General features: G+C 37.2%; 3 protein-coding genes across 11 annotated transcripts in view; 1 reads left to right on the forward strand and 2 right to left on the reverse strand.

The window, feature by feature from the left end:
* Window positions 1-3276: 3276 nt before the first annotated feature.
* On the forward strand, window positions 3277-4760 carry LOC131425180 (replication factor C subunit 5). The gene is made up of 4 exons (XM_058586842.1): window positions 3277-3551; window positions 3612-4062; window positions 4116-4330; window positions 4389-4760. The coding sequence occupies exons 1-4, from the start codon at window positions 3455-3457 to the stop codon at window positions 4616-4618; spliced, it is 993 nt and encodes a 330-aa protein (XP_058442825.1). The 5' UTR covers window positions 3277-3454; the 3' UTR covers window positions 4619-4760.
* A 1251-nt stretch (window positions 4761-6011) lies between these two features.
* Window positions 6012-7452, reverse strand: LOC131425189 (uncharacterized). Its single transcript, XM_058586853.1, has 2 exons — window positions 7170-7452; window positions 6012-6552 (listed from the first exon to the last, which is right to left on the reverse strand). The coding sequence occupies exons 1-2, from the start codon at window positions 7171-7173 to the stop codon at window positions 6017-6019; spliced, it is 540 nt and encodes a 179-aa protein (XP_058442836.1). The 5' UTR covers window positions 7174-7452; the 3' UTR covers window positions 6012-6016.
* Window positions 7453-11881: 4429 nt separating this feature from the next.
* LOC131425568 (leucine-rich repeat flightless-interacting protein 2) overlaps window positions 11882-20193 on the reverse strand; it is a 119708-nt gene continuing 111396 nt past the window's right edge. For all 9 annotated transcript variants that reach the window (XR_009228999.1, XR_009228998.1, XM_058587554.1 and 6 more), the window contains one exon: window positions 11882-13623. Coding sequence is in view for 7 of the 9 variants with exons in the window: in XM_058587554.1 (XP_058443537.1) it covers window positions 13513-13623 (111 nt within the window). In the remaining 2 variants the exon portion in view is untranslated. The remainder of the gene's footprint in view (window positions 13624-20193) is intronic.

Here is a 20193-nt window from a genome sequence, read left to right on the forward strand (position 1 = left end):
TAAATTCATCTCGAAATAAACCTTTGTTCGACTGTTTACCGGTTCCTGTTATTTAGAAAAAGGTATTAAAGGGTATCTGCAATACAATTTGGTCCTTCTCTTATAGAGTACAGTCGGAATCCGTATACCGAAATAAATAGATATAAATTTAAATTCATCTCGAAATAAACCTTTGTTCGACTGTTTACCGGTTACTGTTATTAAGCAAAAGGTATTGAAGGGTATCTGCAATACAATTTGGTCCTTCTCTTATAGAGTACAGTCGGAATCCGTATACCGAAACCTAGTTGGTTGGTTGGATATTCGCTAGTTGGAGCATGCTTCAATTAAAAAGCACTGTTATGTAAAAATCTAATGTAATAACATGACGTTAAAAAGTCGTTTCAATGAAGAAGTTAAGAAATCTGATTCGGAACTGTTACTGAGAAAATATTAGCAAAAAATCTGGATCATACTTCAACTAGCGAATTTCGCCAGTACCATAACTCGTATCAGTCTTCGCTTAAAAGAAAAAATATATAAGTAGTTAAAATGACGATGGCTGGTAAACTCTTCAGTTACAGCCAGTATTAAAAATTCATCCAAGTTGAAGCTTACCGCTAAAGGAATAATTACAGAAACATTTTTTATTACAGTATACAATCGAGTCTACAACCGATGCTACTTGATTATCAAAACGATAAATTAATAATTGCATGTATAAAGAATTACATTTCTTTCACATTTCGTTCAATTTTTTTCCTTTTCCAATAGTTTCACTCGGCTCTTATTATACAGCGGTCCATACACGTTTAGTTTTCTGGACAGTTTTTCGATCGTTCATGACTGAACCACAGACTAACAGACATGACAGTATGAGTAAATTCTTATAAAAAAAAATTTTCGTTATGCACTAGCTCCACCTATATTGTACTGCGTGAACTATTTACTATTTGTACACCCCTTGTATTATGTAAAAGTTTTTTTACTAGTTGGTTTCCCCTCGTTTGTCAACACCGATCAGCTGCTTGCAGGGATGCCTGATTGCATCATAATATTTGAAAATGAATCGTCACAATAAAATATTGGATTACGTTGATAATATATTTAACTTTTTCGCGATGTTGGAAGGTAACCATTTATTTGACTCAACGTTGTTCATCTAGACTATTTTTTATTGTGTTGGTAGTTTTCATCCGAAATTAAGTGGCGGCAGACCAGAAGCAAGTAAATATTGTAACAAAACGGGTTCGATTTTGTCTTGCGTTGGAGGATGAGAAGTAGGCACAATTATGTATATAGTTTTGGCAATATGTATTAAATCTGTATCCTGCATGAAATTCGCATGGACGTATACAAATCAATACATTATAGGTAATTCTGTATGAATGGCAACTCTGTTGGTAAATGAAAAAATAAACACAGTCTAGATGACAGACAGGATGTTTTTGATAGGGTAACGTGGCGCCATCATGACACATGTGAGTACTGTCCCAAATAAAGGAATATTCGAAATGACCGTTAAAATGATTGAAGAATCTAATTTGAGTGTCCTGTCTGTTAGTGTGACTGAACGGTTAACTGAAGTGACTGCAGAGTTCATCAGGCCAAACGTCTAGTTTTTCGACTGAAGCTCTTGAGCGCAGTTTCATCAGTCCGTCAGTTTTCTTTTAATCAGAATAATGTGCCTCCATAAAAAAAAAATTATGAAACTGACATAAAGACCTAACGCCACACAAGCTTTTTATTCCGTCCAAAGTATATTTCACGCGTTTTTTTTATAACGGCCAATAAGCCATCCATCAACAATTACTTTGAAGAGTAATGGCTCGGCACTTGCTGAGAGTAAGTCATAATAGTAAACGACAGAGAAAAGTTTTCTCTTTCGTTTGGTGTTAAATTTAATACGCTATTTTTTATAGCTCGCCTGCAATTTCTTTCGAAGAAAAAAACGCGTGAACCTGTTCGGAAAACTGAAGTTGTATGGGTCGCTTAACAGGGACTCAAACCTGGATCAGTTTCGGGTTTCTCGAACAAAAACGACATAAATAGTGAAACATCTTGTACCTTGTCATCTTTGGGTTTAGTACAAAAATGGTTCACCGTGTGCTAAATACTTAACTTCATAAAGTCGAATGCACACTGAAAATCATTTCTACCTATTTTTTGAGGAGAAATCACTAATTGTCGAGCTCTTCTATAACTGAGCGGAAATATATATTGGAGAAGCCAAGTGAAAGAAAAACTAACAGAAAAGATTAATTTTTGGAAAAAGATACGCTCAGAGACAGGACTCGAACCTGCGTTCTTATGCATTCCGTGCATACGCGCTACCATTTCGCCACTCTGATCTTGTTTTAGCCACTCCAAAACTCGAAACAGACATAGTAGCAACGTACATCGAACATGGTCTACATCCTGGCCGTCACCCGGCCGATATCTTACATCCAAACGTCTTCTCTGTCCATCAAACACTAGTCCTCTCGCTTTATACCTATTTCTCCGATCAAGCATTGAGTAGGAGAGTGTATTTATAATCGCTTGTCACCTTCTTTAATGGTGCCAGTCGCTGGCTGGACATCGTCAGCGACCGACCCCTATGAAGGTTGTATTGATTGTCTTCCCTTTCCTACCAGAAGCAGATTGTTACGGAAAATCAAACCGCAATTGTGTTTAACGATTTATTAATTTTTAGTTTGACGTAAAGCCGCCATGACTAAGTTCAGTTTTTGCAATGACTGAGCGGAAATATATATTGGAGAAGCCAAGTGAAAGAAAAACGATTGTGTATTCGATGTACGTTGCTACTATGTCTGTTTCGAGTTTTGGAGTGGCTAAAACAAGATCAGAGTGGCGAAATGGTAGCGCGTATGCACGGAATGCATAAGAACGCAGGTTCGAGTCCTGTCTCTGAGCGTATCTTTTTCCAAAAATTCATCTTTTCTGTTAGTTTTTCTTTCACTTGGCTTCTCCAATGTATATTTGCGCTCAATCATTGCAAAAACTGAACTTAGTCATGGCGGCTTTAAGTCAAACTAAAAATTAATAAATCACTCTTCTATAAGCTAACCAAAATTAGGTCGTTATCTACTCAAATTTTGAGTTCATGGGTAAAAATGGGTAGCGTGCTTTGTTATGGCATAATACCTGTACTAAACTTACAGTTACCTAAATTTTGAAGTCATCACTCGAGTCGTTACCCAAAATTGGGGAGATGCACTTTAGTTGATTTTGGGTAGGTTTTGACTCAAGATTGGGTAGCGGCTGGTAAGAGTGCAGCAGCATAACTGTCACAAGTCACATCATTGGCGCAAAATATGCGTATTGTTTTGAATTTTTTTGGTAGTGTCGCACCGTAGGGATCGCCGGAATATCAACATAAAGTTTTTAGTATTATCGTTCCAAGTGTGTGAAATAAGTCTGATTTTAAATTTTTGTTGGGTTCTGAGTAGCTGTTTGTTCAAGAAAGCTCGCCATGCTTAAAGACGGAAAATCTAATTTACCGTGGGTAGAAAAATACCGACCAGCCACACTAAGCGATCTCATTTCTCACGAAGAGATAATTTCCACAAGTACGTTGAAAATATTAAAATTCATTCTTCAAAAAAACTAATCATCCATATTTTGCCTAGTCAATAAATTCATTCAGGAAGACCAGTTACCCCACCTGTTGTTTTACGGTCCGCCAGGAACTGGCAAAACCAGTACTATATTGGCATGTGCTCGACAGCTGTATAAACCACAGTCGTTCAATCAAATGGTATTGGAGTTGAATGCCTCCGATGATCGTGGAATCAACATCGTACGGGGTCAAATATTAAATTTTGCTTCGACCAGAACCATTTTCAGCGGTGGATACAAACTGATCATACTGGACGAAGCGGATGCAATGACCAATGATGCGCAGAATGCCCTCCGGAGAATTATTGAGAAGTACACCGATAATGTGAGGTTTTGCATTATTTGCAATTACCTCAGCAAAATTATTCCGGCATTGCAGTCGCGATGCACCCGCTTTCGTTTTGCACCGCTGGCAGCGGAACAGATACTACCGCGACTCGAGCATGTCATTGAAGCTGAAAGGTATTTTGAAATTTTACACTTCTTTATGGAAATTTGAACCGTCCCCATTTCAGTATTAAGGTTTCCGACGACGGCAAAAAGGCGCTAATGACACTGGCTGGAGGTGATATGCGAAAAGTGTTGAACGTGCTGCAGAGTACCTGGATGGCGTACAAAGACGTAACCGAGGACAATGTCTATACCTGTGTAGGTCATCCGCTCAAGAGTGACATTACAAACATCGTGAACTGGTTACTAAATGTTGAAGGCTTCAAGGAAGTTTTTCAGAGTGTGTAGAGTCTCTCTCTTCCAAAGAATGCCATGGTTTTTAACATCTTTTTTTGCAGAAATCCAGGAACTGAAAACCAACAAAGGTCTCGCACTTGAGGACATCCTGACCGAGATTCATCTCTACGTCCACCGGATGGAACTACCACCACGAGTTATGTCCCAGTTACTCATCAAAATGGCAGCCATCGAAGAACGGCTGGCCGCCGGGTGTGTCGAGAAACCACAAATGGCAGCTCTAATTGCAGCGTTCCAGATCGCACGTGATCAGGTCATTATTGAAGGTTGACCGTCAGTTCGAAGTGAGTTCCTGCCTTCCGGCATGGGACATTGCATTTGTTATTTATGCGATATGAAATATAAGTATTTGTGTTTTAATCTCGAATAAACTTGACTGTATGGTCGTTTTGTCATTAGTGGCCCTTACAAGAGATGATGTTATTGTCAATAAAAGGAGTATTGATAATACTTTTAATTGTGTACTGCTTTCAGACAATACTAAAACATCTGGCATCAAAAAATTTTAGAGATGATCCCAAAATATTGACACCCTAATAAACAGTTTTGAGCCAAGTTTTTTAGGAATTCTTTCTTTTTTTAATTTTCGCTCTGAATGACGGTTTAAATATTAAACACACATCACCTTGTTTTTCCGGAAAAGGAAGTCTTTCATTTGATTCTCAGTTTGTGAAAATCTACTGAGCCGCTTCTGAGAAAATGAAGAGAGTTCCGTTTTTGAGCTTTTCTAAACCGAACATAAGTAATACGTACGCAAGTCGATCGAGTAATGTTCGAAAATTTAACAACTCGAACGAATGATATTCGAAATCATACCCAACTCGAACGGAATGCAGAATGGAAATTGCACATTCGATCGGAATATTTCCAATCGATCCACGTACAGACTAGGGGTGAATATCACTTGGAAATTTTATTGTTACCCTACTCGTACTCATCGATTCTTGGACTATAATCTTTGGGTTCTTTATCTTTATGTCTTCTGTGGTGCTAGATCTTAAGAACTTTAGAAAATTAGGACTGAACTTCTTTTACTTCTTGCACTTTCTATCTTCTCGTGCTCTTGAACTTTGTGTGTCCGTAAACTCTTGAATTTGTTAGACTCTTGCAACTCAGGGATTCTTCGAATTCTTGGAACTGTTGTTTTTTTTTTGTAACGTTGGACAACTGAACTTCTTGAACTGTTGAACTCTTAGATTTCTTTAACCTTTAGCACTTTATCAGTTTTTGAGGCTCTAGAACTTTTGGTCTCTAGAACTCTCGATTTGTTGGACTCTTAAACGTACTTTTGTCTTTCTCGGACTCTTGAACTTTTCGTATTCTTGGACTTTTGTTGTTGTTTGTTTGTTTGTTTTGTTTTGGATGAAATTTTCACAGATCATAGATAGTACAATAAACAGAAACTTATTACACAGACTAACAGACAGGACACTTAAATTGATTTCGTTAATCATTTCAACGGTCATTTCAAATATTCCTTTAGTTGGGATAGCACTAGCATCAGAAGTGTATCGAAAAGTAGTTAGCAACATTGATTATTGAATAAAAAAGCGAAAAAAAACATATTTTGACATCAGTTCGATATATTATAGAAAAATTACATTTTTATGCATTTCACTGATTATATTGAAGAAAATCCTAGTTTCTGTGAAACGCTCGCACTGCACAGTTACTTTTGTGACTTTCCTGGTGGCAGCTGTCCAGTTTTTTTTAACTCCTGCATGTTTTGGGACACTGTACCTTCCTTCCGAAAGTGCCGCTTGACATTTGCCCAATACCTTTCAATTGGCCGAAGATCCGGGCAGTTCGGTGGGTTGATGTCCTTTTCCACGAATTGTACATTATTTTTTGACAACCACTGTAGAACGGAGTTGACGTAGTGGGCTGAAGCCAAATCCGGCCAGAAGAGATGAGGAGCCTTATGCTTTCTGTACAGTGGCAGCATTCTCTTCTTCAAACATTCTTCCTCGTACACCTTGGCATTAATTGTGCCCTTCGTGAAGAAAATCGACGACCGCAAACCACAGGTACAAATTGCTTGCCAGACCAACACCTTCTGCCCAAACTTTCCCATCGCCACCGTGGTGTCAGCGTCGTCCAGGTCCTGGTACACCGATTTCGTATAATATTGCGGTCCGGGCAGCGCTCGAGAGTCTTCCTTGGCGTAGGTTTGGTCGTCGATGAGGTTGCATCCGTCTTTAGTGCCTATTAAAAACGTGTTCCACAGTGGAAAGAACTAAAAAGTTTGCCCTGTATTCGTTTCCAGCATCAAGGAGCGATACTTGTATAAATCTGTTTAGTGTGAGGCGACTTGCAATTTTTAAATTCAAACGATGAATCTCAGATGAACTTTTAAACTGTAACCAAATTAGGTTTTGCACGAACATGACATTAGGTTTTTTACCGTCACTGCTAACCTCAATCGAATGAACACATTTTGACAGTTCAGCAGTACTGGTTGTAAACAGAGATTTTTTTGTTTGTCTGTTAACAATTTGGATGAGACCATTTATGGTCCATATCGCCTAAATAAAGTTTTAAAACATTTGTTCACGATTGGATACGGTTTGTTTTAGATATTTATTATATGAAAGTCACTAGTTGCAAAGTGTAAAGATGATTGTTTAAGACGTGTTCTTCGATTTTTGTTTAAGCTTGTTTGTAAATAGTATCGCTGAACCGACGACACGACCAGGCACTCCGAAGTAAGATAGGAATAAAAAGTGTTCGTGAGTGATTTACCGCCAGTTACCACAAATATAGCGACCCCTTGATAATGATAAAAATATTCTGTGATATAAATCTTCTTGCGCAACACTCACCCATCTGACACCGGTATGTGAGCACCAGCCATTTGAAAGTATACCGATTACGTTGAGCCCCTCGCGTTTCGAGCCCCAAACACTGCGATGTTTTGATACTCACCGCGACTCTCAAATTGTGAAAATTATCTCCACTTGATGTCACAAAACACTGTCTGCTGTATTTTAGGTAAACCGACAAGTTATTGTGAGAGAGTCGACCCAAAATTCACTAATTTTCGTGCACTAAACAAGGTAAACGCGTAAAACAAATATATTACTGTTTGTTTGTACACGTTGCAATCAGCTGATTTTGAAGTTCCAACTTTGATCACATCGAGATGGCGTCGTGACAGGAGGCCGGCAACACTGTTTAAGTTGCTACGAGCTAGTTGCCACGGAGCCCCATAATAAATAAACAAACCTTTAGAGAAAATGTAGATAAAGTTTTATTAATTTAAATTTTGTGTCATCTTGAAATTATTGTGAAGAAATCGAGATTGTGAAAGCTGTACGAGGCCCTGGGCACTATCGGCCGTGAACTGGTCCCCCTAGGGGAATATAACTGCCCGGCCCTCGTTTAACATTTACTTCTAAAATACAAACAGATGCCCATGTTTGCAACGCTGAAATGGAATTATCAAATATGACGGAGTTAGACGCTTTAACAATACGCATAAAATTTGGTTTACTGAATTCATTTATTCCGAATTACAGAATCATCCTGCACCAGAGCCAGGTTCAACAGTTTATCATGTATTGGAACAAATTAAAAAAATGTAAGATTAGATTAGATTGATAGTAATCAAGCTAATGTTACAACGTTCTTTGTGTATTTACGGCGACCGGAACTGGAAGCACAATGTCAAATCTGACACTAGGTGCATTGCTGCCACAGACAGGAATATCCACTCGACTTTCCGAAACACATGAGCGTTGCTTGATATACTGACAATAAACCCGGAATTTCGTGCCAGTATGCGCGAAACGAAGATAAAACTTTGTTGAATTGTATCCGACATTCTTGACATTCGATTACTTTCAGGTACCAGAAGTCTTTCGGGAGATTGTAGTTGCTGTATATTCTCTGCTTGAGAATCGATTATCAAATTATTTGAAGGAAACTTGTTTCACGATCAGATTCCATATCCTAAGAAAGTTGATCCCCGAGCTTTTCAAATGTCTTTCATTTTCATCAAATTTTACCATCCGTTTTGCGAAGAACTTAAAATCACTGAGAGTAGATGTAGAGGAGTTTCTCAAATGTCCAAAATATGACGGTGTATTGTTTTACAACATGTACACTGATTAGCAACGATAGTTGAACAATTTGAAACAAATTCAGAAGTGACGAATATACAAAGAATCGGTGAACAATTGAAATAGTTTTAGTTTAGGAAGTCATTAGAAAAGAATAAATATAAATTTTGTTTATAAGTATATTCGTACCTGTATATGAAGTGCGATTTTGGCATGGATTAAAAATAAAGTTCAAATATTCAAGTATCTTTGATTTACTGCAAATGAGTTTCTTGCATTTCGTACAATAGTACTGATATACCAGATCGACTAAGCTATATCATTCATATTCCGTTACTAAATTTGGATGATTGGACTGATAAAAAGTTTCGCATTGACGAATTTAATGATTGCAAAGTTTGTTACCATTTTGTAACTCGTGTACATAGCGGAAAGCAGTCACATATCTAAGTCTGATTACGTTAAACTATTTAACTAGCATCGGTGGATATTGAAACATTGCGTCATACCAACAACGCACTACTCAATACAAAAGTTCTTGGCCGCATATGGCAACCTGATTGCGCTGGTATTACAAGAAATTTTTCGTATGCTCGAGCCCTAGCTGAGCTAATCGATCTACTAATCTAACGCGTGATGATGGTGCTGAATTTGCAACTTGCCGCGAAATAAGGATCTTCCTCTCGAGGCAGTTTGTTTTGTTTACTTTCTTCAAGTCTTCAACATGCAGTAACCAAGGTTTTGGTAACTGTTATTCAAAACTAATAATTGATCAACTTGTGTTGCTAGTTTTAATAGTTTTTCAGATAATTTTATTTTGACATTACGAGTTACTGAGGGGTAGTTAAATTTGCGATACAGTTTTGATAGGCGAGTGGCAGGTCGTGTCGTCGACTGAACTGTCAAGGATGAATGCTTGTTCATTTGTGACGTCACGATGAAAAATCTAATAACCTCACAAAATGAAAAGAATTAATTTTGTTGACAGCCGACGTGTATTTGTTTATAGTTTAAAAGTTCATCAGAGGTTCATCGTTTGAATTAGGTTTTGCACGACGACCAATCGAATGAACTACCAATGAACTGTCGATGAATCAAGTTCACTTTTTGACAGCTAGCAGTGGTTTGTTTACATATCTATTAACACGTATTCAAATTAGAATGAACGCAATGAACACATAAACAAACCACTAATAGCTGTCAAAATTGATTCATTTTGTTTATTTTTGTGAGGTTATGTTATGTTCGTGCAAAACCTAGTTGAAAAATTGCAAGTCGCCTCACATTAAACAGATTTATACAAATATCGCTACTTGATGCTGGAAACGCATACAGGGTTATCTTTTTAGTTCTTTTCACTGTGGAACACGTTTTTAATAGGCACTTTCTCGTCGTTTTTCAATTTTTAATTTGCAGTCGCAAAACAGAACAAACACACGGCAGCTGTCATAGATGAACTTGATTCACCGGCAGTCCGACTGTCAAAAAAAGTTCATTCTGTTCATTTTTTGAGGTTGTTATGTTTGTGCAAAACCTAATACAACATCGAAATTTTCAGAATGATTCATTGAATTTAGCGGTCGTGTTGTATTTTTTTCTGACTGAAGAACTGCTGAAAACTGGAACGCTCGGAAATGCATACCTCTACTTGTTCATCGAATATCTCGGCTTTGAAGGCTTGTATCATAAATCTACCGTGACAAAGTCTAGATAATTTAGTTTAGAAGCGATTAGTACATAAAACATATATGTTATCGCGATGAAAATAAAGTCTTGTATTTTTCTGTGAAACAAAGTCAGTTTCAATGCATCCGCCATTTTTTTTTTTCGCTTTGGTTTCCTGATAGCATTCTGAAAAAGGAGAGAGAAATAAAATTGGCTCGACAGACACACAACATTCAATCTTTGTGAAAGTTGAATATTTTTTCATTGTTCATTGGAATCCATGTAATGTCCAACCCATACGATAGATTAATTAGATTAATGTGATAAAACTTCTCATCAAAATAATAAAATGTATGCTGGCAACCCGGTACAGTTTGCTCATATATCGAGAGAGTACAAGAGAAATACGATGCGCAAACGGAATTGAGCGAGCCACGCGGTCGATTTAAAACTCAACACGTGGCCCTCTGTCCTCAGACCTTAAGTCAATCGCTTCAATTTTTCCACTAGCTCACTCAGCAACAGTTTTGAAAGCTTTCTACGATGTGTTAAAAAATGTCTCTTCCGGTGATTTATTGGTTTGAAAAATTTGGTTTCAAGCTAATTGCCATCGTTTCAAAGGTTTACTACTTCGAAACTTTGGCCATTAACGTGAAATAAATATGTTAAAGCAACAAATGACTACTTTGATGGGAAACTGATTCGACAAAAGCTTGTCAACTAAGCAGTGTGCTTGACTGACAATTATATCACAAACAAATTTCCAGACATGACAGTCACGATCTTTTTTCGGCGCACATCTGCGCTCCTCCATGAAACTGGCACCAATGGTGATAAATTGGGTGCACTGCTGAGATCCCATCATCAGATTCATAATGCAAATGTCAAACCGTGAGAACCCTTTCGATTCGTTAGGGCATATTCAGTAGTGTTCTAGTTCTAGATGCATAATTTATGTCAGTTACAAAATTTAAATCTGGATTTTATAACAAGAAAAACTGGCAGCCCCAGCACTGTTTTACTCGTGATTCAAATATACAAAAAATAGAACGGCATCGTAGACCAGTTTTAAATTTGACAGAAGAACTGGTCGAATAAATAAAACTAGAACGGCTTGCTGGGGATACGTTTGTTCCAGTTTCTGTTCTATTATAGATCTTCCATATAGAACTTCTAGCTGCTGAATTTGCTCTTAGCTCATTTGTATATATTGAGATTTTATGGCACACTTTGGTCAAAATGATAACAATGCAATTAATCTCGCGCTCCACCGAGCGGTGAGTGCGGTCATTTTAGAAAGTACCGGAACGAACCAGACTATTTAAAAATATTTGTAAGCACATACATGTCTTTATTATTTATCTTTGATTATATCATGTTATTTAGGGAAAAAATGTTTCGATGTGACGTTTCTGAATACGAATCAAAGTGAAGGGAAGGCATGTTATTTGAATTAAAACATGAAATCAGAGTTAAAACTTGTGCATCGTATTAGTTATGTTTATGAAAACATGAGTTATATGAGAAAGCCATCAATACACCACTGGATAGACTAAAACAAGGTTTTTAGGTCTCTGATTCATCATTGCATCAACAGTTTATGTTAAACTGCTAACGCCACCTAACGGTTCACTATGAATTCCTAAACAGACGAGAAGTTGACGCTATTTGCAAAATAATTCACAACCCCCTAAACAACCGAGATTTGTAATTTTGGCATTTCAGTAGACATGTCACAGTAAAGTATATTGATAAAAAGTAAATCCGTTTCGGTATGTGCATTCAATGAAACACGGCTTGAGCCTGGCTGTTGTAGTTAATCATATATTTTTCTTTATATTACTCCTGGGTTGCATTCTGTTATTACACTCGTACTTTCTTTGCTGTCTTGTCAGCGCGTTCGGTACTCTAAACGCTCCCGCTTTGCTGTATACAATTACGTTATAGGTTTTCATTCGGATTTTTCGCCCAAGGAAAGACATCAGAACACTTCTCACTTACAACTAGTATTAACGCGTTTTTATGTTATAGTGTGTTTGCTTTTGCTCCAGTAGTAAACTTTTCCGTTTTCTTTTAGCATTTGTTTTGTTCTATTTTGTCTTAATTTTATATTGTGTTTTTCCCATACGCTTAGATTAAGGATTGAACAAAAGCAACAAGCGTGTTGAGTGCTAAATAATTTCACAGGAAGAAAATCTGACTCCGATCTAAAAAAATGTACAAAATAACTCGTCCTGGCAAAGAGAAAACATCCGCGCCAGCTTGAATCGATCGACAAAAACAAAAAAAAGCATTACAAAAATATGGCAGTTCAAGAGTATGTAAGAAGTTTATTTGTGTGAGCTCAGCTGAGATCGCACAGTAAAAGTGATAATATGCTACGATGAATGTTGGCTGCTTTACAAAGTAGATAACAAATTAGGAAGGGGCGATCAGATTGGGGAAAGACATTATCATAACGCAGGAACCATGGAGGTATGGGCGTAGGGGGCAAATGAATGAGTCCCTCGATTTGTTGTTTCATTCTTCATAAACAATCGATCGAGCTAACGACCAATTTTGTTTTCATATTACTTTACCAACACTAATATAAAGGAATAAATGGATTCAACACAAATCAGCTGTTCGTACTATTGTTGTTCTGCATGGAAAAAATCGTCTATCGTTTGTTTAGCTATTTTTTAACGTTGGCTCTTCACTAGAATCTCGATCTAGAAACTTTTGCTCGATTTACCGCAACTCTTTCCTAAAAGCTATAGTTTTCAATAAATTAAATATTTAAAATGTTTCCTCCCACAAATTATACCTATTTTCCCTTTAGATATACAGCGTTTCATATGATCTGCCCTAGAAGTTCCTAATCTCTGTGGTTCAATTTACACTACTCTGTTAAATATATAGTTAATAGTTTCAATTAATTACAAAAAAAAACGAGAACTTATGATCTCTTCAATTTGCTATACAAGCCTACTAACTGGTAAGTGCAAGTTCTAAGCTTTTATTTTTTCTTCACGATTCACGAGCAAAGTCAATAACTTAGTAATAATCATTACACAACTTTCTACTATGCAATCCGCGGATTTCGTATCTTGGACTAACTTTCCGCCCAGGTCAAACACTAGCTAAACTAACAGGTTGTATTGGGTGAAGCCGTTAAAATCAATTAGGTAAACTCGAAGGCAACTTGAACCTTTTATAAAAAAAAATAGCATGCTTTTAAAAATTTACACAATAAATACAGGATTTGGATGACGGTGATTTAGCACGACCGGCTGCCGACCGAAAACAAGTCCACTGACCGTTAGACCGTTAGCCACTACTACTGGTAAACACATTGAAAGCCCGAATACAAGAAAAAAAAAACAGTATGAGACGGTTTTGATTTTGATGATAACAATAATGATGGGTTGGTTTGGGGTTCAGACCGGTCCCAGGTCTATCAGAGGTCTTTCAGAAGGGCACTTTTCGCGTTCTTCAGCTTGTCCAGCCGCTTCAGCAAGTGATTGTTGCAGGTTTCTACCTCCTCCAGTCGGTCCATCGCCTCACGGTTCTGAAAGTGACGAAAAGAAACCTTTCGTTAACCTTGTGTGTTGGGTAACCGAATGATGATAATCGATGATAACGTTCAGATGGATCGTAGTAGTCTTGCTTCGTGCGAACGATTGTCACAAACGGTTTGGGTTCGCCAAAAAGACAATGATGAGAGAATAGGTCTGTAGACTGGACAGAAACTTAGAACTAAACAAAAATGCAACGTTATACCCGACTGCAGATCACTTAGGGAAAGGGAAGGAGTGTTAGGCCAGTTATTTGCCAGTTATATCAACCTCTAATCAAACCAGACTTTTCATGTCTACTTCAGTGTTTTATACATGCTCTGCCAAGAAATCATCAGGTTCTTACTGAAAGAATCAAAGTTCTCTGCAGTGTAGTAAAATTCCACGAAGTCCAAAACTAAATTGTAAATTACGAATTGTGTTAAGAAAATCTTTCCTTTCGCCACATTTGAATCGGTATTTTTCAGGAAAAACAAATTACAGATTAATCTGTATATGTGGCAACTCTGTTTCACACAGCATTATTCGAAACGACACCCATACTAGTATGAAGATGTGTTCTACATCAATACTTTCATTTTCGCATTGCGTGAGAGCGTTGCCCGTCGTAATTGAATTTGTTAGTGACGACGCAAACTTTTTCAACTTCCATTTCAATGAATCTTATGCTTTTACATTTATTTTTTCTGATGATGGGCTGCGCGACTGAAAAGTGCCTTGAATTGTCACGACCAACAGGATCTGCGTTTAGGCAGATCATGCGTTTTGGCATGCACACTCGGTAAACTCGTCCGAAATTCATTGCGATTTCCAAATGGAATCCAGAGAAAATTCATTTGTTCCGAAAGCGTGAGGTGTTCGATGTTGCTCTCCCGTATGTCTCGGTTCGACATGCGTTTCTCAGAAAATGATGGAATGTTCATCTTTTATACCGTTGTGTTCTCTTCCTCAGAATGCGTTCTGATTGGCTGGTGCTAACATGGGTCAAATCAGGCAGGTATTTCAATAGTGTACTGTCGAAATACTTAAATGTTGTTGCAATACACGTTTAAGTTGCAAAATTTCGAATCTATGGGTAGTTTAATTATATAAATCTTTTTACAGATCACTGAGCAATGAGCGAAAGGCAAACACGCGTCATTAGTTTTCCTCCTTGAAACTCGTTCATATTTCTCAGAATGGTCTAACTTCCAGAAAAGACATTCTTCCACGCGAAGCCATAGCCATTGAATCCATTTTAATTTTTTTTTTTGTCAACTTGTGTTGCCAGTTTCAATATTTTATCAAACGATTTGGTTTTGATATTACCAGTTACAAACTAAATTTGCGATACAGTTTCAATATACGAGTGGCAGCTCGCGTCGTCGGTCAAACCCTCAGATGACCACTCACTCTTATTCTTAAGAATGACGTATTGATTTTACGATCGTATTTCATTTGTATTTCTCGCTAGAAAATCAAAACTAGGTTGAACTACATTCGATGTCGTCATCGTAAACTTAAGTATCTCATATCATAACGTCATATTAAACGCTCAAACGGTATCGAATCTGTTAGTATCTAAACACATCTCGAATGCAGTCCTACGTCAATCTCGCGGTTATGTCCTGAAGACTGTCCCAGAAAGTATGGACGCACTTTGATTTCGCTGTAAATAATTCACAAGTGTTAGATATTCAAATTTTATTCGATATACTGATAATATTAGACTACAACAACAGAATATTATTCTCAACATTTGCTACTAAGCCATTGTAGACTAGCTGGCGCACCTTCTTGCGAACGTTCCTAATTAAATTCTGTACAGACATCTTGGCGACAAGTTTTGACACTTTTTTCCAATCTTTTTCGAGCTGTTGAATGGTTTCGGCTGCCGAGACATGTTTCCTAAGATGTGCCTTCGTTAATGCCCAAAATCCCTCAATTGGTTAAAGTTGTGGGCAATTTGGTGGATTCATGTCGTTTGGGACGAAAGTGACATTTGTGGTAGTACACTATTCTACCGTTGATTTCGAGTAGTGGCAAGAAGCAAGATCTGGCCACAAAACAACAGGATCTTTGTGGCTTCGAATCATGGGTAGAAGTCGTTTTGGTAAACATTCCTTGATGTATATTACGCTGTTCATTGAAGCAGTGGTGATGAAAGGTTTCGAAATCTTATGGCAGCTACAAATTGCTTGCCAGACCATAGCTTTCTTACCAAATTTTTCGACTTCAATCGATGTCTCGGACTGGTTTAACACTTGCCCTGCTCGCACCGTATAATATTGTGGTCCCGGCAAGGATCTGTAATCGAGTTTCACGTAGGTTTCGTCGTCCATGATTATGCATTTCAATTTTCAGCAAGAATCGTATTGTACAGCTTTCGAACCATCGGCCTGATCGATGCTTCTTCTTGTTTCGGACTACGTTTTGGTTGTTTCTGCCTCTTATAGTTCGGCCACATTTTAGCCACATCCAGAACTGAAACCTCCTTCTTTTGCTCGAACGCCTTCAGTATACGATTATCCAACTGGGTGGAAACATATATTGGAGAAGCCAGATGAATGAAAAACTTAAAAATATATGGTTTTTTGGAAAAAGATACGCTCGGAGACAGGAATCGAACCTGCGTTCTTATGCATTCCGTGCTTAAGCGCTACCATTTCGCCACCCTAAGCCTTATGATAGACACAGCTCTAAAACACGGTTTGGCATGATAGAACGTACATCGAACATGGTCTACATCCTAGCCGTCTCACGAACGATACCATACATCCAACGAAGTTTTCCTGGCTTTCTGCACAATGTAATTAAAAAAAATGGTAATTTTTTTCGGCTATTTCCCCCTTAAAGTGAAAATTTCGCCATGTTTTTTTTGAATCGCATGAAATCTATCAAAGTTTTCAAACGGATTTTTCAAAGATAGAATTGGAAGTTACAAAATTATCGAATCTCACCAGAATCATAAATCATACCTTCATACCTTCAAAAAAAGGAAGGAAAATTTCAAGCTTCCCTAACTTCCCATATTTTGTGATTTTATTTATTGTAGTATTTGCTGAACCCTCTGAGATCCTGGAGCAAGATTAGATCTTTTTTAATACTCACATGGACTGTGACTTTTTTTGTAAGCTATAAAATTTCCAGATTCCGCTCGAGATTCTTCGGGGAGATCTCTATAAAAAAAGATTTATTCGAAATTTCAGAAATTGTCGCACGCTTACAATTTTGAATTTTCCAGCTGTTTTAAAGACTTGCGTTAAAATGTTATGTTTTCTTTGTCTATGTTATGAGTTCTGTTCCCATAATTATGGTTGTTATGCATTTATTTAACTATAACTCTGAAGATCATTCGTTATTCTGTTTTTCTTTGTTTTCTCTAAGAATATTGAAAAAACCATTTGATTCCATTTGGAATAGATTTTAAATTTGAAAAAATCGATTAAAAAAACTGTTTAAACATGTTTGGTATACAACAAAAATCAGACTGGAATAAATAAAATATCAGAAACGAAAATTTACGAAACAACATTAGTTCCCGTAATTATTTCCTATTCGGGCAATTTTTTTATATCGTTTATTTTTTGTCGGCTTTAACCTAATTGTGGTCTTTCGCCGGAGATAGGAAAATTTTTTAACCCATTAAACTACTTTGAATGTGATGAAACACAATTCAGAAAGCAACCTTATTCAGCTGATCTTCCGTATATGCTTAGACTTTGTACAGCTGCTTTGTGGGTCAATTTTCTGTCTCGCACCAGGCTCAGAATGTTGCAAAAAGCCTTCGGTGATAATTGTATGTAGCTAGCAAGTGTTTTTGATTGGCACAAGTTGTTCAAAGAGGGTTGAGAAGGGGGATTACTTTGAGGGGGAAAAATAGATTTGGAAGAATAAATGAATAATTTTGAAATTATGAACAAGGTCATACTATTTTTTGCCCATTTTTCGTATTTTCACGATTCGTTAGATTGTAGTGAGACAAACTCAATCTGGGAATGCCTTGCCGTTTTTTGGACATTCAATTCGGCAACCTCGTTGTTTATTTTATTTCAATATATCATCATCCCTAAAGCTACCCGGGTATTTTTTCACAGCTTCCACCTTAAAGTTCCCTAATAATTTTCGAAATTGGGTGAAATTGACGACGCCTGGATGGATTAAGATCCTCTTCAATTAAGTCCACACTGTTGCCAAGATACCACTTGGCGCTGTCTCAAAGTTATTTGAAAAAAAATGTTCTTGACTTTTTAACCCACAATTGCAACGACTACATATCTGAAACGTCTTACCGATCTACATCTACAAATTTAGAATCCTACACTTCGTTTATCACCCGATCCCTACAATCACGTAAACAGGTCGACGCAATTTACACTGATTTCACGGCAGCGTTTGATAAAATACACCATCGATTAGCAATAGCCAAACTTGACAGACTTGACTTTAGCGGTGCTCTACTAGAATAGGTACAGTCATATCTAACTGGCCGTGAGACGTTTTAAAAATAGGAAACAGGATAACAACACCATTTGCTGTTAGATTCTGGAGTTGCTCAAGGAAGTCATTTAGGACCGTTCATATTTTTGCTCTATCTCAACGATCTCAAATTCTCCTTAAAATAGTTCAAGCTATCATTCGCTGATGATTTCAAATTGAAATCATCTGAAAAATGGTCAGGATGACGCATGCTTTCTACAAGCTCAACTTGATGCTTTTGTAAAATGGTGTCATGGATGGTACTGAATGCCTCTAAATGTTCCGTTATATCATTCTCTCGAAAGCGTTCAACAATGTTGTATGACTACAACCTCTCGCAAAGCGTTCTCAAACGTAAATCGTTTGTGAAAGATTTAGGAGTTATTGACTTCAGATGAAACTCTTAGGTTTCATCTTTCGAATTTGCTAAAAGTTTTCGTAACATACACTGCTTGAAAGCTCTTTATTGTGCACTGCTCCGGTCAATCCTCGAATATGCAGCTATTGTTTGGTCACCTCATTACCAAATTAACATCGATCGTGTCGAAGCTATTCAACGCAAATTCATTAGATTCGCTCTACGCAATCTACCATGGAGTGATCGATTCAACCTTCCAAGCTACGTGGATCGCTGCCGACTTATCGTCTTGGGTCTGCTGTCTGTTCGACAGAATGTTCACAAGGCCGTTTTCATCGCGGACTTAATACAATCACGTATCGGTTGTGCTGATCTCTTACGGTTGGTTAACTTCGACATTCCTCTCCCGATATGTCTTCGTTCACGCCCGTTTCTTAGAATTCCCGCTGCAAGAACCAACTACGGGTATAATTAGCCTTTTTCTAGTAAGTGTCGTTTACTTAATAGTTGCTCTGAAGATTTTGATTGTCATATATCTCGAAATGCAATATAGCGATTGTTCCGTGATTCCTTATCTATCTAGTTGTAGAGCTACGACAATTTTACAAGTTAATGCTATACTACTATTTGTAATGTAATTCAGTTTAATCGAAGTTCTATATTGTACCATTTGGATTTTATAATCTGTTGGTAGAAAAGAAAAGATGAGGAGGTTTTATGCCTTTTGGAGAAAGAAACCCTGTTACCGAACAAAAAAATAAATGAATGACAAATAAGGAACTTTTGAATTGTAACAATGGTAGTGGGGGAATCGATTTTATTTTTCTATTTCTACCGATTTTCGACCTCTATACCGTAATACAGATACGTTCTCCTAGAATACCGATTAATCACCGTTCATACAGATAAATACCGATATTCGGTTAAGCTTGGATACACTGAGAAAACTGAACGTACGAGGTTCACAACTTGTATCGTATGAACAGTTTTTTTATGAGCTCAAATCTGTTTCATACGATACATATAACTATCAGAAAACTGTGATTTGAATTTCATACGACGTTCTTGCAACAATTATAATGAGACATAGTGTAAAATTTACTGTCTGTGGCACGTATGATTTCGAAAAACTTGTTTGTGAAATGCGTGTGACTGAGAATTAAAATTTTTATTACACACCAGTAAAAAATATAATCAATAAACCGATGATATTCTTAATGCGTTTCGTATGAACGATTTTGTTGTATGCCACTACCACAGTTTACTTGTTTACGAATTGCTTACGATTTAATATGAATTTCATACGACGCGCTAACGAACTTCATAAGCAATCCTTGCGTGAAAAAAAACATACGTTCGTTATTGAAAATCAAAAATGGCATGTGAAACGGAGTTACTTGTGGATCTTAAGGTTCCTGCAGATGCGTTGTCTGTTTTTGCAGGTAATTTAATTCTAATATTCCAGAATTTACAAATACTATCTCAATCATATATATTAATAGAGTGTGGTGTAGATACCGTTGCGTTGATAACTTGGCCACGAGAACAAATTGAACGAGCGCTTTCTCGTGCCGAGGTCAGTTGGAAATTCGATGTAATATGGACGTGGATATAGGAATGACGTAAAAGAAATGTAAGTTTAACAAGTTTTCTTGTATAAGTATTGTTAAAAGAATCATTTCACAGGATCTATCAAACGTAATATTACTGAAGAAAGAGCATATTTCCCAGGAGGAGGAGGATAAAG

Source organism: Malaya genurostris, chromosome 1 (assembly GCF_030247185.1).
Source record: "Malaya genurostris strain Urasoe2022 chromosome 1, Malgen_1.1, whole genome shotgun sequence".
NCBI classification, from domain to species: domain Eukaryota; kingdom Metazoa; phylum Arthropoda; class Insecta; order Diptera; family Culicidae; genus Malaya; species Malaya genurostris.